The sequence below is a fragment of the Sapajus apella genome, unplaced genomic scaffold (genome assembly GCF_009761245.1).
Source record: "Sapajus apella isolate SASKATOON/1434 unplaced genomic scaffold, GSC_monkey_1.0 scaffold10, whole genome shotgun sequence".
NCBI classification, from domain to species: domain Eukaryota; kingdom Metazoa; phylum Chordata; class Mammalia; order Primates; family Cebidae; genus Sapajus; species Sapajus apella.
In genome coordinates this window covers 24,120,936-24,142,604 of record NW_022436950.1, presented here as the reverse complement: position 1 = coordinate 24,142,604, position 21,669 = coordinate 24,120,936, and the positions used below count along the sequence as shown (strand labels likewise).

The window sequence follows — 21,669 nt, the reverse complement described above, 5'->3', positions numbered from 1 at the left end:
TAAGCAGTTAATCACTAAGGAAGCTTTGATGATTATTTCATGCATTTATAACTCGTAGAATACATTTGGCTTATTACTATCTTCTACCTACATCTGTCTCTCTGTGTTGTTTCTTTCTCCTGAAATGTCCTCTCTTCTCTTCCTGTTCAAACCTTACCCATCTGCGGAGGCTTATTCCAATCCCAGCATCCTCAAAAAGTTCTCTGTACTAGATGATGGAAAAGGCTTTCATAGAATCCTAGTGATTTTAAAAGGGACTTGAGATTACATGAACAAACATTCTTTTCTTGAGACAGAGTCTCCCTCTGTCGCCAGGCTGGAGTGCAGTGGCACCATCTCGGCTCACTGCAACCTCCGCCTCCCGGGTTCAAGTGATTCTCCTGCCTCAGCCTCCTGAGTGTCTGGGACTGCAGGTGCCCACCACCATGCCCAGCTAATTTTTGTATTTTTAGTAGAGACGGGGTTTCGCCATCTTGGCCAGGATGGTCTCGATCTCTTGACCTCGTGATCCACCTGCCTCAGCCTCCCCAAAGTGCTGGGAATACAGGCATGAGCCACTGCACCTGGCCAAACATTCTCATTTTATAGGTAAGGAAACAGAGACCCAGAGGAGAGGAGTGACTTGCTTAGAGGGAGAGGGAAGTCACACAGTGGATCGCTGGTGGAGTTGGGGCTGCCGCCCAGGAGATGGGGTGACCCCAGCCATGTTCTTTCTAATGCACCATTTTGCTACTCTCTTCTTAAACTTCCCTAGGCAGTGACATGGTAGCCTTTCATCTGGCCAGAGATGGCATGGGAGGTGGAAACAGGACCAAGCTGAGCAGAGGCTTCTCTCTGAGGTTTTTGCTGGAAATGGGAGGAGACACATGTTCTCTTATTACTGTTCTTAAGCTGGGAGGGGGTAAAACTGGAGCTCATGGAGGTCAGTCATCAATGACACCATCAGTAGGGACCCCACTGACGCATGAAGGCTGTGCAAGGGAAGGCACATGGAGTAAGAGGGACTCTGGGCGCCATTGCTGGAGCAGCCCCAGAAGCCGGCGGGTCTTGGACTTTTCCATTAGGTGAGCCATTTTTGCTTAACTTGAATGGGACTTTTTTCTTACAACTAAAATGCAACCCTAAATAATATAATCACTTTCTTTCTTATATTAGAATTTAAATGTTTTAGACATTTCTCTATTTAAGAGCATATGCCCCTGAACACCTAACACAATACCAGTGAATATCTCCTTACAGAATCACTGAATCTTGCTTTCCTATGAGAAAGTAACAGTTTCCACTCCTGTCTTAAATGTTTCATTTAACACTTCACTTGAGAATAGGCGTCACACATGAAAGGTTTCATGTGCATAAATAATGAGAAGATGCTGAAGTGAGGCCAAAATCAGCTTCCCAGCAAATTCACTCTCCATCACACATTTTTATACCAGAGTGACTGAGTCTTACGATCCTACGATCACAGTCATTATAAGGGTTAATGGGAGAGAGAGAGGCTGAATTCAATCTACATTCCAACCTCTAATTCTCCTCCATCAGAACTGGGAGCACCTCCCTCCCCGTGTAATCACTGGGGGTGAAACAAGATCAGAGTAGCTTCCACGGGCTGCCCTGGTGGGGCCAGGACAGGCCCCTGAAAGCCCCTGCTGCCAGATTAATTTTGCTAAAGATTAATTTCCCTAAAGACTATTTTCCGTCACATTTCTTTGCATCTTGGATACCGGTGATTGGTTAATGCCAAATGCATTAACCAATGAGTCTCACCCTTGAGTGTGAAGCATGTACCAGGATTTGGGGAGTTGCTGGGAAGGCATGTCTTCATTGAAAACAAAGGGCTGTTGCATTCTGTTGCTTTTATTTGAGTTACGAGTCATTTCAATTTGAAATTTCAAATCATATCAGAGAAAGGCATATTATTGTTATTATTAATTTATTTTTGAGGTGGAGTTTTGCTCTCGTTGCCCAGGCTGAAGCACAATGGCACAATCTCGGCTCACCGCAGCCTCCGCCTCCTGGGTTCAAGCGATTCTCCTATCTCAGCCTCCCCAGTAGCTGGGATTACAGGCATGTACCACCACACCCAGCTAATTTTTTGTGTATTTAGTAGAGACCAGATTTCTCCATGTTGGTCAGGCTGGTCTTGAACTCTTGGATCTCAGGTGATCCACCTTCCCCTGCCTCCCAAAGTGCTAGGATTACAGGCGTGAGCCACTGCACCCAGCCGGTATATTATTTTTTGTTAGACTGGGCATATTTTAGAAATGGTTGAGAAGCACTGGCTTAAATAATGGGCTGTTGAGGCCCTTCATAAGCCACTTCTTCCCATCTAATTTCATACCACAAGACACCAGGCAAAGGGTTGACTCACCAAAGCCCACCTGGGCCAACTCCTTTCTATCCCAGGCGGTGTGCTTTCTGTCTCTCTGCTCTCTCCCCTCCCAGTTAAACCTTAGCTATCCTAAACCTCAGCCAGTTCATGCATCTCTTTCTTGCTCATTCCAGCCTACTCAGAACTGTATTTGTCAGACTCACTTAGAACTTAATTAGCTTGACTTCGAAATGTATGCTAATTTAACATCTTCAGCTATATCATTAAGAGCCAAGACCAATTCTCATTTCCTCTGTTTGTCCTGTATTACTTAGCACAGTGCTAGACTTATAACAAGGATCTGTTCTGAATCAACAGAGAGGGTAAAAGAAGTGGCATTTTCTTACATCTGAGATATTATTCAAAATATTTCACAACGTTGCCATGGGGACACCTGTCCATCTGAATGGAGCTGGAGGCCTAGAGCTACGCTGCACTTAACACTTTAGTTGCTGAAAAATCGAAGCAGCCTGAGAATGGTAGGGGAGGGGAGGGTCTCAGGCTGCCCAGGATGGGGAAAACTGGCTGAAATGAAACACGTTCTATTCACCACTAATTAATTTGAATAGTATCTCTGCTTCACTTTTTTTCAGTGTACATGATATCTCTGATGTGCTAGGGAGCTTAGGAAAATGATTGCAGCATCGTATAAATGCAGGTATTGCTATTAAGAATGACTCAAGATTCTCATGTTTCTTGGTACTCTACATATTCTAGCAATAGGAATAGAAAGAACGAATGGCATGTAGGGTAGACATAGAACTACCCCAAAGCTCTACGTCAGCAGCTGCATGCCAACAGGAAATGTGGTATTTTAATATTTCCTAAGGGTCTCTGCCACTCCTGTGCATACCACACATCTCGCAGGAGGCCACCCTTTATCTTATCTAAATTGTAGGGAGCCTGGCACATCTGGTCTTACCCGCTGGCCTCCAAAGCATGTGCAGGAGCAAATGGCACCGAGATATTCCTTCTGCCACTGTTCTCCTACGTGGTACGTCTTCCCATCATCATAACATGTTGCCTCATCTGCATATAGACACAAAACAGATGCATGTGTAAGCTGAGAACAATACTGCAGACTTGACTTGATCTAGGGATGGGTTCTATTTCTGTCCTAAATTCATGTCATCACAGCCCAAATTCTACATATTTATGTGAATCATCCATAAGAGAAGTACTGCTGTACAGATTTTAGGGTGGCATTTCCAAAAATTAGACCTAATACACTGAAAAAGGTCCAATGGGAAGATGGAAATCATATTTTAAAAGTTGAATCTACAGACAAATAAAGCTTCTTTGTAGAATTTCACTGCGGATAATGGTCAAAATACTCGTCGGAAAAGTGCTAAAGCATCCTGTAATAACATTAAATCATGACTCGTTTTTGAAGCTTGTCTCCACCTTCCCAAATCAAAAGATTAACAAACTCACTCTTCACTCCTCAAGGAGACCTAAAGTCTCCAATCATTTCTGCAAATGAGAGTTACAGCCTGATAATGAAAGTGGGAATGTTTAATAAGGCACTAAAGATGATCTGTGATGACATACGGGGATCACACTTGAATTCTCCTTTTCCGTTCCCAAGACACGTGCAGCTCATCATCTGGCCATTTTCTCCCTGACGGTCCCACTTCTCTCCAATCTTATAGTTCACACCATTGTCATGGCACCATCCTGTGGGGGTGGGGAAAGTCAGGACCAAAAAGTTATTTGTATGTTCTGACTCACAAGACAGCAGGTGAACTGGGACATACCACAGGGTCTTCAGAGCCACAATCTGGAAAAAATAGCAAGGAAAGTTAACGATAATGACCCCTATAATGGGTCTATGTATTTATCTATTTATTTACTTTTTTTCTTGAGGCAAAGTCTTGCTCTGTCACCCAGGCTGGAGTGAAGTGGTGCAATCTCGGCTCACTGCAACCTCCACCTCCTGGGTTCATGAAATTCTCCTGCCTCAGCCTCCCGAGTAGCTGGGATTACAGGCGTGCGCCACCATGCTAATTGTGTGTGTGTGTGTGTGTGTGTGTGTGTGTGTGTGTGTGGTATTTTTAGTAGAGACAGGGTTTTACCATGTTGGATAGGCTGGTCACAGACTCCTGACCTCAGGTGATCTGCCTTCCTTGGCCTCCCCAAGTGCTGGGATTACAGATGTGCGCCACCACACCTGGCCAATGGGCCTTTTCTTTCGTTATATTTTAAAATATTATTTTTTATCATTTACCATTTTCTAGGGCATTTTAAGATCCAATTTATTCTGCCATAATCATGTCATATAAATAGTAAAATAAGCCGGGCACAGTGGCTCATGCCTGTAATCCCAGCACTTTGGGAGGCCAAGGCAGGCGGATCACGAGGTCAAGAGATTAAGACCATCCTGGCCAACATAATGAAACCCAGTCTCCACTAAAATGTAAAAATTAGCTGGGCGTGGTGGCATGCACCTATAGTCCCAGCTACTCGGAGGCTGAGGCAGGAGAATTGCTTGAACCTGGAAGGCAGAGGTTGCAGTGAGCCAAGATGGCACCACTGCACTCCAGCCTGGTGCCTGGTGATAGAGCAAAAAATAAAAAATAAAAAATAAACCTCAGATGAAATGATTTTGATTTGAATTCTCACTATTAAGATTTAAAATTGTGGAAAACTAAAGTGGGATTGGAGTAGACTTTTAGGAATAGATCCTAGATGAAAAATCACTTTTGGATTTGCAGAAACCCTGGACACAAAGTAGTTCAATTAACTGTAAAACAAGGATCAGCTGATTTCCACATGCTAACACCTGTTTCATGTACATGGGAAGAGTAAAAAAAATAATAATAATAAACAAAATGCTAAATCATTGGTTATTATCCACATCAAATAAGGCTGGTTCTGTGGAATACCTAAAAGTCACAGGTTATATATCTTTAACCACTACACATAAAAGATGACTTTTTAATCTCCAGGGCTTACACAACAAAACATACCTCAGAAGCTTACATAACAATCTACCACTTCTTCCATTTTATCAAGTCAGCCTGCCTTAAACTACAAAGTAAAAGAATTAGACAACTATGATATCAAAACAAAGATTATGTAAGCTGAGCCAAAGAGTCACATAAACGAACTTAACAGCTCTGTTCTCACAATTGCACCAAAGAACTTACACAGGTAATAAACATACAAACTTAAATGTGGTTCGGTTTCAGGAGTTAAGAACCACATAGTTGAAGTCAAATATTAAAATTTCCAGCTCCTAAACAGAATATTGACATTTTCACTGATTTTCATTTTCAAGTGGTCAAACATGGAAGTCTATATTGAAAACATTGCTAGGTTTAAAACTTCAGTCTGGATTAAACGATTTCAATTATACAAGTTAAGTAAAATACTTTGAAAATCTTTTTACGAAGTCTTATATTCTAATTCCACAGGTTATATAACTCTGTATGTCTGTAGGAGGCTTATTGATAGGCACAATGGTCAACACCTATAAAAATGAACCAATTGTCAATAATAATCACATTTCCTAAACACAAAGAATAAATGAAAGGTTTATAAATTCTAATACTAAATCTCAACGCATAATAGATATTTCCTAGGCACATTTTAACTTCAAAAATTTGAAAAAACCTATTAGAATTTGAAAATCAAACATTTATCAATTTGAATTATTTTTAATTATCTAAAAGTAGATGATCTGTATTTTTCCTTTTATATTTCTAGCAGCATTCAAGGTACCTGGGCTACGTAGGTGGTGTTAAAGTGTGTGCATGTGTACTATGATGTGTGCACGTTTGGTTTATGTTGAAAGAGACAGAGTTTTTGAGTATAAATGTTCACCTCTGATCTCACTCAATACTAAAGACTAAAAGAGATTTGGGGTTTTTCTGTGTCTCTAATAGTCTTAATTAGACGTGGTTCCAAAAGTTGTTAACTTTATCAATTTGTTTTCACTGAAAATTTCAAAAACCAAATTAGTCCCATAATCTTATGCTTAATTAATAGTCATATTGGCATACAACCCTTGAGATGAAGCAATATCCAACAAGTAAAATTTCCCATCATTTTTCTATGATGCGAAATATTACTTTGAGTCAAACAGTATTCCCTTGTTTGCTTCATGTTTGGAAGAGCCTGTGTCTTCCAAACATGCTTCCTTGGCACATGAGTACATGCATGAAACTGGAGGAGATGAACACGCGAGTGGATGGACAAAGCGACTACTCACTAGATGAATCGCATCTGAAATGACCACTTCCAAAGCCTAAGCACTGGCACAACAGTTTAAAGCCTGATTCAGACATTCGTTCCCACTCATCTCCGACGGCGTAATGAGAAACTGTGTAGGGGTCAAAGCACGAGTCATCTGTAGGTTGGCCCAAGCCTTCGTTGACTATGAAGAAAGGGAGGAAAAGGCAAAAAAGAGACATTCGATTAATGGATTTGGACCATAAGAAGAAAATGAAATGATTGTATACAATGACTTAATCTAAAACAATTCCAGGAGGAGTAAGAGGCATTCATCTGTTATACCAAGACAGTAACCGCTCTAAAAACCATGCTTAGATGTAGTCAGTGGATACCTGTCACAGGCCTCTGACAAGAAGCCCATCTTTTATTTTTCCCTTTACTTCTAACAAATTGCCATTTCTGTTAAAATTACTTTATAGAACATGGAACAGATCTTGAGGCAATTTAAGCCAGTTGAGAACTTTTGTAGGGTGCAAAGACTAGCGATGCCCCTCCACTGGTACCTGAGTGACCTTGGGCTAGCTATTTAACATCTCTCTGCCTTACCTCCCTCAACTGCAATACTAGGATAATAATAAAAATATCTGTACCTCCTGGGGATCTTGTGAAGATGATACAAGGTCATGAATTTGAAGCATTGGCCCTTTTCCAAGACTTAGAAAGTACTCACTAAATAAAGAATAATTGTTAAAGGCTATCTTTTGCTTATAATGCAAAACTCTTAGCATTTTAATATACCATTATAATGTAATTTTTACTTTTATTATTGCATTTCTTTGTATTATACTGCAGAAAGCCTAGATTTTGGACATTGTTATTGTAGTGGGGAGACTGCTTTACTTTATCAATGAAGTCAACTGTTTTACATAAGAAAAAGCCAGTGGCATACAGATGATTTAGGATAAGTAAGGGAGTCTCCTCATTTTACCTATGCTCTTATCTCTTTATGATTTGGAAAACCTTATTTTAAAACAATCTATGCAAACAAAGCATGCTTCAAATTACTCTCTAAAAATTAAACTAATTTACTTTGACTTAAAATTCCACTGTGTATTTTTCTTTTAGTGGAAAACTCAAAAGCTTAAAAGCAGTAGATATTTGAAGTGCCTAATTTTTGAAAGGCATCACCCTTGAAGAAAACAGCGTTTTGGAGAGCTAGTTAAGCCTGAGAGGTCTCAAAGCTGGGAGAACTTGGTTAGAATGCAGAATACTGCTGCTGGGAATAAGGAGTTTAAAAGAAAAATGGAAGGAGCTTAAATTGTTACTAGGGGTTTCTATGCTCAAGAAAGAGCGGCCGGGCGCGGTGGCTCACGCCTGTAATCCCAGCACTTTGGGACGCCGAGGCGGGTGGATCACGAGGTCAAGAGATCGAGACCATCCTGGTCAACATGGTGAAACCCCGTCTCTACTAAAACTATAAAAAATTAGCTGGGCATGGTGGCGTGTGCCTGTAATCCCAGCTACTCAGGAGGCTGTGGCAGGAGAATTGCCTGAACCCAGGAGGCGGAGGTTGTGGTGAGCTGAGATCGCGCCATTGCACTCCAGCCTGGGTAACAAGAGCGAAACTCCGTCTCAAAAAAAAAAAAAAAAGAAAAGAAAGAGCTAGGAGTTAAAATTCCGTCCTAACTAAAGTTATAGAGATGGAATCTTTAAAAAAAAAAAATGACTTAGAAAAGCAGAAAGACTGGCCGGGCACAGTGGCTCATGCAGGTAATCCCAGCACTTTGGAAGGCTGAGGTGGGCAGATCACGAGTCAGGAGTTCGACACCAGGCTGGCGAATATGGCAAAACACCGTCTGTACTAAAAGTACAAAAATTAGCCAGGCATGTTGGCGGACGCCTGTAAATCCCAGCTACTCGGGAGGCTGAGGCAGGAGAATTGCTTGAACCCGAGAGGCAGAGGTTGCAGTGAGCCGAGAAAAAAAGAAAAGCACAAAGATCTTTTTGCTCTTGAAAATTCTGTACACATGGCACTCTCCTAGTAAAACCACAAGAGGCAAAGATAAGCATTACTATGGATATGTAACACAACAAACACAAAATAATCTCCTCCCAACCTCTCTCCAGCCAAATGCTCAATTGCTTAATTCACAGGAATTTATACATGTAAAGTAGCACAGTCTTCTATCAGATGAAGGAGGAGGCTAAAATTAAGGAACTGGCCCTAGGAATAAAACCTATCACTTGGCAAAGACAGGACTTAGCACTCTCTGTTGGTGTGGAGTGGAGAACCCTCCTGTTGGAAGATTCAGGATTCTTGGTTTTGATTATTCTCTGTCTCATGTGCCTTGGTGAATCTTCAGCTGCTGCAAATTGAGCAGCCAGGCGGCACACTATTGGTTAAAAAGGATTTTCCAGGTGCTACAAAGAAGACTCAATGATCCTTTAACTTCTATAGAGGCTTTTGGCCTATATAGTCAGAAAAAAAATGGAAATAACATTGGGAAAAATAGAAATAACATTGGAAAACTGTAATAACATTGGAATAACACTCTCTGCAGACATAAATGCACAATGTTGGTGGCATTTTATATCAGGAGCAAAAGCCAACTGTCCCCATGTCTACAGAAGGGGCATTTTCTTTAAAGATAACCATTTTGGTATTTAAGAATCACTCAAAAGGACAGCAGCATGATGAGATGGAGAAGGTCTGGGAAAAGACATCAGGAAACCTGTGCCCTACATCAACTCAGATACTCACAAGTAAGGACTCAGAATGTGGTACTAAATAATATTTAAAGTCCCCTCCAGGTCTGTAATCATATCACCATTTGAGAGTCTGTCAATTACGTATGCATTTTGGGAAGACAACAGGATATGGCAGGAGGAGGGGGAGAGATTAATTTAAAATAAAGTTGCTTGTTTATTTCATGCTGATGTGTTGCATTACTTCTCAAAGATAATAAGACAATAGCAACAAAGGTACAGTCAACAGAAAAGCCCATCTCTGGTGTACAGCAGAGGGGAGCCTGTGACTAAACAACATGTGTTTACATACCAGAGTTGCCCACAGTCACAACCTCTTCCCGAACCTTATGCCTCTGCTGGTCCTTCAGTGCCTCCACTATGATGTTGTAGGTGGCACCTCTGGTGAGGCCTGTCAGAGTGGCACTGGTGGAAGTTCCAGGAACCCTGAACTGCAATTATCGGTACCATCCAAAGCAGAGAGAAAGCATTATAGTGAGGAATGACATGTGGTCTCCTCTTATCAATAGCCCTCACTGTTTAAACAAAGCAAAGGAAGACAAAAAAATAAAGGTAGGGTATAGGGGTTCTAACTAGCTGAGGAGAGAAATGGAGCAAGGATAGGGGCTATCATTTCTGCCAGATTTTCCTGCCAATAATCTACCTATGTGCTCCGTAGTTACCGGGAGCCTTGGGCAACACTAGAGACGGCCTGCCCTTTATCTTGCTTCAGCCACAGATCTAGATAAGCCCTCTGGAAGCCCTGGCCATGTCTGCTTCACATAAAACCTGGACACTGCACTATATGGGAGACACAGTCATGCTACTCCAGGTCACTTCTGACCCCCATGTGGAGTCCTTAAAACAGTTTGGCAAATCCTCAAACTCCTGTTTCTAAGCTCAGACATTTCCTACAGTGTTGTCAGTTTTTAAAAATTCTGCCACTTTGTAAAAATAACAACACAATCAAAATTGATACTGTCAACACAAATTAAAGAATATACGTTTTTGAGAATCAATCATTTATCGGCTACTATGCACAGCTTCGCGGTTTTTTTCTTTAGACATATTGTGGGCTTCTTCAAGGACAAATTGTAAAGGTAGTGTTTTAGACCTCTTACACAAATGAAAATTCAGGTGGAATATTTTTCTTTCTTTTCTAGAATCATCTCTTACTCAAAAAGGAGTCTCAAATGCTTGAGAATAATAGAAATCATTTCATTTTCTCTATGAAATAAAAGCTAATGACTCTCTGGTATGTTTTCCAAAGTACAGCCATATTGGGATTAAAAAGAAAAAAGCAGGGCTTAAATGTGCCGTCTTCTAAGATATTGTAGAAGTGAAACCACTTTTTTTTTTTTGAGACAGGGTTTCACCATGATGACCAGTCTTGAACTCCTGACCTCAAGTGATCCACCTGCCTTGGCCTCCCAAAGTGCCGGGATTACAGGTGTGAGCCACTGCATCCAGCCATGAAGCCACTCTTTATCAGAGGACTCTGGTCACTTCAGTTATCTAACTTACTGCTTTCTGAGCTGCCCCATGAGAAGTGAAGAGAAAAATTAATTACCTGTAAGGGTTCTTCATCATTGCCAACAGGATGACATGAAATGATGTACTCAGAACTTTCCTGGAATGGGGTCCAAGAGATGGTTGTCTGAGAGAGAGCTTCTTGTCCTGTAGAGGCATTTGGATTGAGTCCCAGACCGTGGGGGTAGAGGTGAAAGTCTACGTCTCCCCTGGGGACGTGACCAATTTGGATTTCCTCACCTACATTCGGCGGGTACGGTCTTGGCCTATGCCTTATGGGGGCGGCTGTTGTGGGCGGTGTGGTCCGCCTAAAACCATGTTCCTCAAAGATCATTTGTTGCCCAACACTGGGTTGCTGACCGGAAGTGCCAGGAAGCTGAATACCATTTCCAGTGTCATACCCAGGGTGGGTGATGAAAGGGGTCTTTTGAACTGTGGAAGGAACATCCAAGATCTCTGGTCCATGAAGATTGGGGTGTGGAAGGGTTACCAGTTGGGGAAGCTCATCTAGCCAAGAGAGGTTAGAGCCAAAAAAGCAAAGCGCATTAAGCTCCAGTAAGTAGCAGCAATAATAATATTTATTGATTCGGGCACACATGACTGTCCATCAATTTGATAAAAGTCCCCAGAAAATGAGCAGCTCTGAGATCACAAAACACTTTTATCCAGAAAGAAATCTTTAGGATTTTTCTCAAAGGTTTCTTTATAGTTTAGAAAGAAAAAGGTGTTAGTATGAATTTATCATACACACAAAGCTTTAAACCGCTGAGCTCCATAGAAGCTGCCTCTGCTCTAATTAAGCCTAATGGAACTGAAATGTGTAGTCTTTCTCTTCTTTCTTTTTTAAATTTGAGAAGCAGGTTATAGGAAGTAGAATCCAGACTAATCATATCAGTGTCTTAAATATGAGAATTACAGAGGTTTGGGTCAAGAGTTTTTTACAGTATGAAATGGTAAAAATAGATAAAACACACATGTTCATTTAAAAATTTTCCTATCACCACGAATACAGCATTTTCTTGAAATTAAACTGAAACTGGATGAAAAAGTAAGACATTAGAAACCAAATAATAAATAAAGATAAATGTGAGGGTTTCTCTCCCTCCTTTAAAAAAGGAAACATTTTAAAATTCAACAGAAGGTATAAAACAAGAGCAATGATAATGACTTGGTTTTACATTTTAATATCTTGTTTGAATTTTTAAAAGGCAAATAACTAGGCTTTATATTGAGTGGCTGTAGTAAAGAAAAAAAATAAAACCAAACTCTGCAGTGCATGTTAAATTATTCCTGCTATTAAAAAATACAATATATACACTATGCTGTTAGAAAAAAAATCACAAAGAACGTTTTCACATTGCAAGATTGCTCATTTGTTATTAGTTTTGTTCTAACTCCTTGTCACCTGCAAGGTACTCTTACCTGTCTTTTTCCTTCCAATCAGGGGCTCGCTCTTCTGATTATTCTTCAGGGCAATGACATAAATCGTATATTCGGTTCCCGGTTCCAGACCTAATGGGAGAACAGAACCAACGCATTATGTCGATGGGCTCGGACCTTCCTCTCCACTGGCTGTTGGCCTCTTGAAGGTAAAATCAACTTCACTTTTCTTCCATAAACAGCCAAATATCCTGCATATGAAGTCCACATCACAAACTAATCATCTTACTGTCATATCTGACACCGGAATAGACACTTTTCGGCTAACCTTTCCAGGGTATTTTTTTTTTTAACATCTGGTCTTATTTGCCTTTTTGAATTTAAGAAAATCTATCAGCATCATCTACCACCACTGGAATATAAATTTGAAAGAGAGTCCTGCAGATTATATACATGAATCTACTCAGGCCTAACAACCAGGTGGTCCTCAGTGGCAGATCAATGAAAAGTGAAACAAGAGGCAAGTGCTGAGTAGGCCAGTCTTTGTGCAGCCTCTGTGCGAAGTGTCTAGTTCAATTCCTCTCATACCTCATTCTATTTTCCTGTTTCCCCCAATTCTAAAAAGGCAGTGTCTCCTCCTAATGTCTGTATGTTCTATGGGAATTTTAAAGTCCAGGTGATACTCTATACATACAGATAATGGTTTGGCTCTGTGTCCCCATCCAAATCTCATCTTGCATTGTAATCCCCATGTGTTGAGGAAAGGAGGTGGCTGGCTCGTGGGGGTGGTTCCCCCAGGCTGTTTTCATGATAGTGAGCTCTCACAAGACCTGATAGTTGTGGAAGTGTTTGGAAGTTCCTCCTTTGTACCTCTTTCTCTTGCTGCCATGTAAGACATGACTGCTTCCCTTTCTACCATGATTGTGCGTTTCCTGAGGCCTCCCCAGCCATGCGGAACTGTGAGTCAATTAAACCTCTTTCCTTTATAAATTACCCAGTCTTGGGTAGTATCTTTATAGTAGTGTGAAAATAGACTAATACACATAGTTTAAATTTTCATCTCTTAGGCAAAAATAGTTATAGAGGCTTATAGTCTTTCCCACCAAGGTAGCCAACTCTTAGTCCCTATTCCAGGCATTCTTTCCAGTGGGGGTGGTTGGGATCACTCTGCCTCAAGATCCATCCTGTGACAGTGGTCAACAAGGTCAATGGCAGGTGGTGCCCTGGCAAGTCCTGTAAGATTACCATATCTATAGAGAGCAGAGTGTAATGATAGAATCACAATCAGCTAGTTTGCTTTGAAAAATATCTGTCTCCAGGACTGAAATTGACAGGTATCTGGCAAACGCACAGCAAAAAGAAAACATGAGTCTAGTCATTCCATTAGGACAGTACTGAAATTGCATTTTCCTTCACTCATGCCTTCTGGGATGCATTGAGCTCTACCACTCCTACACAGAGAATGCTTTCTAAGGTGATCAGGAATAGGGCTTCTCATTCTCATGACACAGTATCAAAGACACAGTTAGAGTTTGCTAAGGACTTCATGTGTCCTCAGTAGTAAGAAGGAAAACGACAGCATGGAAGCAGCAATACCAGTAATAGTAGCCTCTGTGACACCAGGGCGGGGCCGAGGGACCACTTCTCTGGGAGGAGACCCAGGCTTCTCATACTTGATGATGTAGCCAGTAATCCTGGCACGTGGTGGCTGCCATGATACCAGCAAGGAATTGGGTGTGGTGGCCAGGAAACGCAGGTTGGATGGTGCATCAATGGCTGAAAGAAAACAAAATTAAGTCTCTAAGAAGACAAATAAATTACTGCCACGCTTTTCTCCCCAGCCCTTCTAAACAGACTTAAAAGAATCTGAAAATACTGTAAACTGGAAACAGGATTCTCTCGAATCTAGAATATAAAAATATCAGCTTCACATTTGTTTTTTGAGTTCACGAGACTGACTGCATACAAGTCGGTGGCATTTCCTCAGTAGAAGGTATAGTTACCTGTGGAGGCGTCGATGACCACTGGGGAGCTCCGGGCATTGTCGTTCAAGGTGTACAGGTAGATCTTGTAGTCAGTACCCGGTTGTAAACCTGGGATTTGAGAAGAGATGATTTGTATCAGTTCTGGCTTGTAGGAGAATTTTCAAGCTTGACTGCAATTTTTCTAAGTTCCTCTGTCATCCCATATTTACAAAGACTAAAAAAGTGGTCCACATTTGAACAGTAAAGTAGAGCATGGTGTGGATAGTAACTGTTATCAAGAAACATATCTCAAAAGTGAATCACTGATGCAGACAAGGACCCCGGCTAAAGTAAATTCTGGAATGCAAAAATGCTATGTTGGAAGGGGCCCTCTTGCAGAATGAGTGGCAGCCATTTGCTGAGGTTTTCTCTGTACAGTAATCAGATGGTCAATAGTTGGGCCTTGGAATCACAACTTTGAAAAGCTCAAAAAGACCTCAGATACTGAATATTCTTTGGTTATAATGTTGAACTTTATTAAGCATTTTATATTAACTTTGTTTAATATAATTTGTTTATTAAATTATGTTTACTTTTATATTAACTTTGCCTTTTAATCTGTGTTAATGCTAAGATTTGTACATCACTATTTTTTATTTCTTTTAGTTTTAAACTTTGTTATAATTTTTTAAATAAGAAAGGGCACCGTGATGAAAGATCAAACTTGTTGAATGAAACTTATGCCATTTCTCTGACAAATATTACACAAAATCAGTCATTCAAAGGACAAAACTATTTCTGATCATAGCTTTGTCACATTTTAGAATGTGACAAAAATCACATTCTAAAACTGGGTTATTATGATAACACTGAAAATAAATTTTATCAGTGTCAGTCACAGAACAACTAATAAGCCAGTTTACAATGTGGATATTTGTTAACAAATGTAGTTAATGCAGTCAGTTCCCTGACCTGTGATGGTGTAGCTTCTGATATCTGGGCTGATGGTTCTCTGGATTGGAGTCTGGCCATTGGCTGGAACAGCATCAACTTGGAAGCCAGTGATCGTCTCCGTCTTGGTTCTCCAGCTAATGGTGATGGTGGTCTCAGTAGCATCTGTCACACGAGCCCTTCTTGGTGGGCTGACATCTGCACAGGATCATAGCTAGACATTAATGCCTGCGTGGCTCATCCATGTAAAGTTTTGGTATTTTTATTTTTATTTTATTTTATTTTTTAGAGACGGGGTTTCACTATGTTGGTCAGGCTGGTCTTGAACTTCTGACCTCAGGTGATCCACCCATCTCAGCCTCCCAAAGTGCTGAGATTACAGATGTGAGCCACCATACCCAGCTAGTTTTGGTATTTTTAAATGTTTCCTTGGTATATATCAAATTCATCCATTTCAAGAAATATATAACTAGTAATATGTAGATTATCTCCTTTGACATTCAGAGAGAAAGGTCAACTATAATTAGAAAATATGAAAATATCTACTTCTCACACATTTTATTTTGAAGAACTGAAAAGCTTTATAGATACTACCAGTGGTTCCCAGGGCTGACTTTAAAGTATCTACAAATACTTGAATAAATATTAAAAATATTAATGTATTATAATATAAAAATGTGTGTGGTAGGAGTTATAATAACATTCCCAGGTAACGATTTTATATATATGTGCGTGTGTGTGTGTGTGTGTGTGTGTGAGAGAGAGAGAGAGTGTGTGTCTAATATTATTGCAAGTATTTGTCTTTTCTCTCAACAAGTACAATACCATCCCTGTTTTATAAACGATGAAACTTTGACACTTTACCTGACTTTTGAAAAGGCGTACATGAAGTTATTGATATAGCAGAAGACTAGAGTCTAAGCCTGATTTGGTCCAGTGATTACTGTGCTGTGATACAATTTGGATATTTGTCCCTGGCCAAATCTCATGTTGCGTTGTCATTCCCAGTGCTAGAGGTGGGGCCTGGTAAGAGGTAGTTGTATCATGGGGGCAGATCCCTTGTGGCTTATGCCCTCTTTGTGACAGTGAGTTCTCAAGAGATTGGATCATTTAAAAGTGTGTGGCACCTCCCTCCCACTTCTCTCTGTTTCTTGCTCTTGCTTTTGCCACACCCGTGTGATGTGCCTGCTCCCTCTTGGACGTCTACCAAGATTGAAAGCTTTCCAAGGACCCCCTAGAAACCAAGAAAATACCAGTACCATGCTTCCTGTAAAGCCTGCAGAACTATGAGCCCATTAAGCTTCTTTTCTTTAGAAATTACCCAGGCTCAGGCTTTTTTATTTGAGACAGAGTCTCTCTCTGTTACCCAGGCTGGAGTGCAATCAGCTCACCGCAACCTCTGCCTTCCAGGTTAAAGTGATTCTTCTGCTTCAGCCTCCCAAGTAGCTGGGACTACAGGCATATGCCAGCACACTTGGCTAATTTTTTGTATTTTTAGTAGAGATGGCATTTCACCGTGTTAGCCAGGATGGTCTCAATCTCCTGACCTCATGATCTGCCTGGCTCCGCCTCCCAAAGTGCTGGGATTGCAGGTGTGAGCCACCATGCCCGGCCAGGTATTTCTTTATAGTAATGTAAGAATGGCCTAATATTGATTGTTAAGCTATAGCAGAAGCCAGTGTGTTCTCCCCAAGCTTATCTCTATGAAAACAAAATTTTTTTTTTTTTATACTGAACATTAGCTACAAATTGTGCCAGGTGTGGTGGCTAACACCTATAAATCCCAGCACTTTGGGAGTCTGAGGTCACCATGTTGACCAGGATGGTCTCAATCTCTTGACCTCGTGATCCACCCGCCTCGGCCTCCCAAAGTGCTGGGATTACAGGCTTGAGCCCCCGCGCCCGGCCTATGAAAACAAATTCTAACAGAGCATAAACTAGATGTCAGCCTTAGTCCATAACACCAACATTATAACCTTATGAAGTGATTCAATTTTATGTGTCAGTAGACCCCTTTCTCAAGGAGTATAAAAGATGACAGTCATATGTCAAAAAGGCAATCAAATCAATTTTCAAATTAAGACTCATTCTACTCTTAACATATAAATCTAAAAAATCATTTGCTTTTTTTTTTTTTTTTTTTTTTTTTTGTCTTTTTAAGAGACAGGGCCCTGCTATGTTGCCCAGGCTGGTCTCATACTCCTGGTCTCAAGTGATCCTCCTGCCTCCGCTTCCCAAACTGCTAGGATTTTAGGCATGAGCCACTGAACCCTCCTGATTTACCATTCTTTAATTTTTGTTTATACAGAAGGTTTGTTGATATGAAGACATTTTATTACTTACTCTCCAGAGTGGTGACAACTCCCTGAGCTGGTCTGCTCGTCAAAGTGTCCTTCAGAGCGTAGACACTCACTTCATATTTGGTGGCCACCTAGAGAATAAGGGCATGGTAAGCTTTAGCAGTGTCATCAGCTGAAACCCGGGAGTTTCACTACAGCATTAGGCCAATGCAATGGTTATGAAAGAAAAAATAAACAAACTAGCAAAACTCACAACCTTCTAAATTCCTAGATTAATTTCATTCCTACAGTGCAGATGATCAACATATTTATCAATTTTAAAATGCTCTTAGCTGTTAAGCTTAAGCAAGCCATAGATTACATACTTAAATAGCTGGTAAAAAAAATGAGGGGAGTGGGTGTTAGCGTATTTTTCTTTTTTAATGATCTGACAGTTACAAATCATAATTTTTTCTTGATCATAGACAGGCAAAGAGAATGTTCCATTCTGTCTCTGAACGCTCTTTCTGTAGTTTCCCCTGAGATTGGCCTTACGTTAAGAGGTACCTCGGTCCCCTAGGTTCCTAGCAGTTTTCTGCATGTATGTCTGGGAGGATTTTAAAATATTTTAATAAGAGTAGGGTCAAGGTAGACTGGCACAAACTGTAAAATATTCCTTACCAAGGTAATGGAGCTCAGAAAATGCATAACTAAGTCGATTTATGCATTCAACCAATGGATATGTAAATTTTCCCCCACAACCTTTTAAAATAAGCACAATACATCTAAAACAGCTGCACAAAATCCAAAGCTATTTATAAAATTCCATCCCAATAGTCAGCTGGAAAACTTAGGTCAACATAAATAATTACATATAAAATTACAATAAGATTATTTGATGCAGAGGAAAAGAACAGTTAGATTTATTATGACATTATAGTTTCACCACCTTAGAAACTGTGTTAGAGATGATCTCCATCTTTATTCCAATGAACAAAGTTCACGTCTTACCATAAGTCCGGATACAACCACGGATGAGCTGTCAGGAGCAAGGTTGATTTCTTTCATTGGTCCGGTCTTCTCCTTTGGGGTCACCCGCACTCGATATCCAGTGAGCTGAACGTTAGGTGGCGTCCACTGGGCGCTCAGGCTTGTTGGTGTGACCTGAGTGAACTTCAGGTCAGTTGGTGGAGGAATGGCTGTCGGGATGGTCATTGGTTAGAGATTATTTTATAGGAAATGGGGAATAAGGAGAATAAAGTGAGTTCCAAGAAGTAGAATGGATTGTTCTAGTTGGGTTAGGTGGGTTCCCTGGTCAAGCGAAGATTCAGTACAAGAAAGTACAATAAGGGATGCAAAATGAAGAAAGCGTTTGCTGAGAAATGTGTTTTATATCCACCAATTCTCAGAATCACTGAAAACATTTGGGTAAATGCCAGAACTCTAAGAGATTTTAAATTTTAGAAATTTTTTTGCTTTCCCTTAAAAAAACAAAAAAAGTTGAATTGGCTTATTGGCCATTATGATCTATTTTCCCTTTGTATGGAAAAATAAGCAATAGCCCTTTTTCTTTCTTAAAAAATTTAATTAATTCGTTAATTTAGAAACAGGGTCTTGCTCTGTCATCCAGGCTGCAGTGCAGTGGACCTATCATAGCTCACTGCAGCCTTGAACTCCTAGGCTCAAGCGATCCTCTACCCCAGCCTCTTGAGCAGCGGGGACTATAGGCATGTGTCACCACACCTGGCTAATTTTTTTTATTGCATATTAGGTTTTGGGGTACATGTGAAGAACATGCAAGACTGTTGCATAGGTACACACACGGCAGTGTGATTTGCTGCCTTCCTCCCCATTACCTATATCTGGCAACCTGGCTAATTTTTAAAATTTTTTCTTAGAGATGGGAATCTCACTTCATTGCCCAGGCTGATCATGAACTCCTGGCCTCAAGCCATCCTCCCACCTTGGCCTCCCAAAGCACTGGGGTTACAAGTGTGAGCCATTGCACCCAGCCTCCTTTTTCTACATAAAGTATCTTTGTATGGATAACCATTTCACACAGCATTCCATCCAAAAAAGAGAGAATAATGTTTTTATTATCTCTTTATTTGGACCCTATGGCAGATATGGCAGCTAAATTTGATGTTCTCTCTGTAATGCGGCATAAGAAGAAAATTGGCTCCTAACAGAAGCAGAAAAGAGAAGCGAAGAGCAATAACACAGACTGTCACCTCTATGGTTTATGTTGTCGCTAGGATACATCCTTAGCATTGTACTCTGCTTCAGAAATAAAGCACAAGAAGATCAAGTATTATGGAAAGCGATTGCCCTATTGATTGTTTCTTATGTGTCCGAATCACAATCATTTAAGCTAATTATACAGCAGCACATGATATCTAACCAGAGAAGAAAGGTCTTACCCATGTGTGCTCAGAATCATGCTGCTATGAAATGCCCCAGTTTGGGTTCCTTTATATAAATAAGCTCTATGATGCCAAACTTCTTTCCTTTATACATAGCCAGGGTAATCACAGGGAGCCGTAGCTTAGGAAATAATCCACAATTTTAGTATCATCTTCAAATGTCTTGCTTTATGGTCTTATTAACTTGTTTACTTAAATATCACCTAAGTTCTATTGTTTCTTACCATTCCTCTTTAAAGAGGATCTTTCTTAATGATTTTTTTCACCCTTACATGGGAATCAATAGCCCAATGAAGTATAATTCATTCAGCAGGGCATAAAGCCGCTGCTCCCATGGGCACCCGGTGGTGCGATTAACCATATACCTGTGGACTGGGTTCCAATCAGGGGCTGGCTCTCCATATCATCGTGCAAGGCAACCACACTGACTGTGTACTCAGAACCCGGTCTGAGGCCTTGCAGCTCTGCAGTGTCTTCTTCACCATCAGGTGCAGGGAATAGCTCATGGATTCCATCCTCAGGGCTCGAGTAGGTCACCCTGTACCTGGAAACTTGCCCCTGTGGGCTTTCCCAAGCAATTTTGATGGAATCGACATCCACATCAGTGAATGCCAGTCCTTTAGGGCGATCAATGTCTGTTAGGCAAATTAATGGTAAGAGGTTATGTGAAAAGCAAGTTGTGAAATAAGCATTTTTATAACATGCAAAGCAGTTTTGCAGATACAATTTTCTTTGGTGAATTAAAGTCCATTTAACCCACTATCAAATGGAAAATTACTTAAACACTTGCTTAGTTTTTCTTGGTTTAGAAAATATGCAATGTTGCATCATTTATTAAAACATAGGTATATGTGAGATAAGCAGATACCCTGCAAAATGGCCCCACAGTGGGGATGTATTTATATTAATTTAAAGATATTCTACCATGATTTGATTTTACAATGTAATGTTAGTCTCATAGACCTGGATTTTCTATACCCTTGGAAGTGGTAAAGCTGATTTGTAATGTCAGATTCAAATAGTTATAATTCTTCTTAAACTCTTCTTTTCCCCTGTCTATTAAGCATTTATATTACACTCTGGTCCAGTCATAGTCCTTTGAATGCCCCAAACATAACAGCTACACAAGGTACACTTACAATCAACTTTACCATCCAGTTGTAGAAAATACAGTCTAGAAAAATATTTTGTAGATTTGCTGTAGGCAAATAAGATTTCGCTGAGGCCATTTGAGCAAAAGAAATTCAAAGCACAGCAACTAACTATTATAGCTTCACAGTTTCTTTCCCTGTAAGTTCCTTGCTTGGCACTGAGAAGGAAAACATGTCTGTAAAGGGCTCAGCTCAAGATACAAACTAACCAACAAGTGGACTTTCCCTGTGCATAATTACAAAAGACATGTGGCGAGCATTCAGACACTCAGGAACAAAATTCAACTTTGAAAGTGGAAACCAAGCAGTAGTTACGTACTGGTTACTGCAGTCTGAACCAGTGGTTGACTCTCGCCATTTGGATTCTGAGCATAGACACTAACCACATACTCCACTGTGGGCTGCAAGCCTTCAATGGTCATTTCTGTTTGATCTGCAAAGAGAGTGAAAAGCAAATGCAACATCTATGTCATCCACTATACAGTCATCCAAGCGGCTTCTGGAGTTTGATAGTAAACATACAGTGGCCTAGAATTTTTATTTGCAGAATTGTAACAAAAATATGGAAGAGTCAGACTTTGATTTCCTCTTAGACAAACCTGTTCATTGCTAATACAGATTACCACATGGGAGTGAAGTCACATTCAAGGATAACCTCTAAAACTTAATATGGTGTCCCCAACAATTAGTGACACTACTCTC

General features: G+C 40.5%; 1 protein-coding gene across 1 annotated transcript in view; it reads right to left on the bottom strand.

The window, feature by feature from the left end:
- FN1 (fibronectin 1) overlaps positions 1-21,669 on the bottom strand; it is a 76,129-nt gene that overhangs the window by 1,703 nt on the left and 52,757 nt on the right. The window contains 14 exon segments of the mRNA XM_032278306.1: positions 3,291-3,397; positions 3,920-4,045; positions 6,582-6,746; positions 9,603-9,741; positions 10,860-10,966; positions 11,060-11,326; positions 12,242-12,331; positions 13,796-13,975; positions 14,203-14,292; positions 15,136-15,312; positions 17,458-17,545; positions 18,405-18,592; positions 20,182-20,451; positions 21,287-21,400. Coding sequence (XP_032134197.1) covers positions 3,291-3,397; positions 3,920-4,045; positions 6,582-6,746; positions 9,603-9,741; positions 10,860-10,966; positions 11,060-11,326; positions 12,242-12,331; positions 13,796-13,975; positions 14,203-14,292; positions 15,136-15,312; positions 17,458-17,545; positions 18,405-18,592; positions 20,182-20,451; positions 21,287-21,400 — 2,108 coding nt within the window.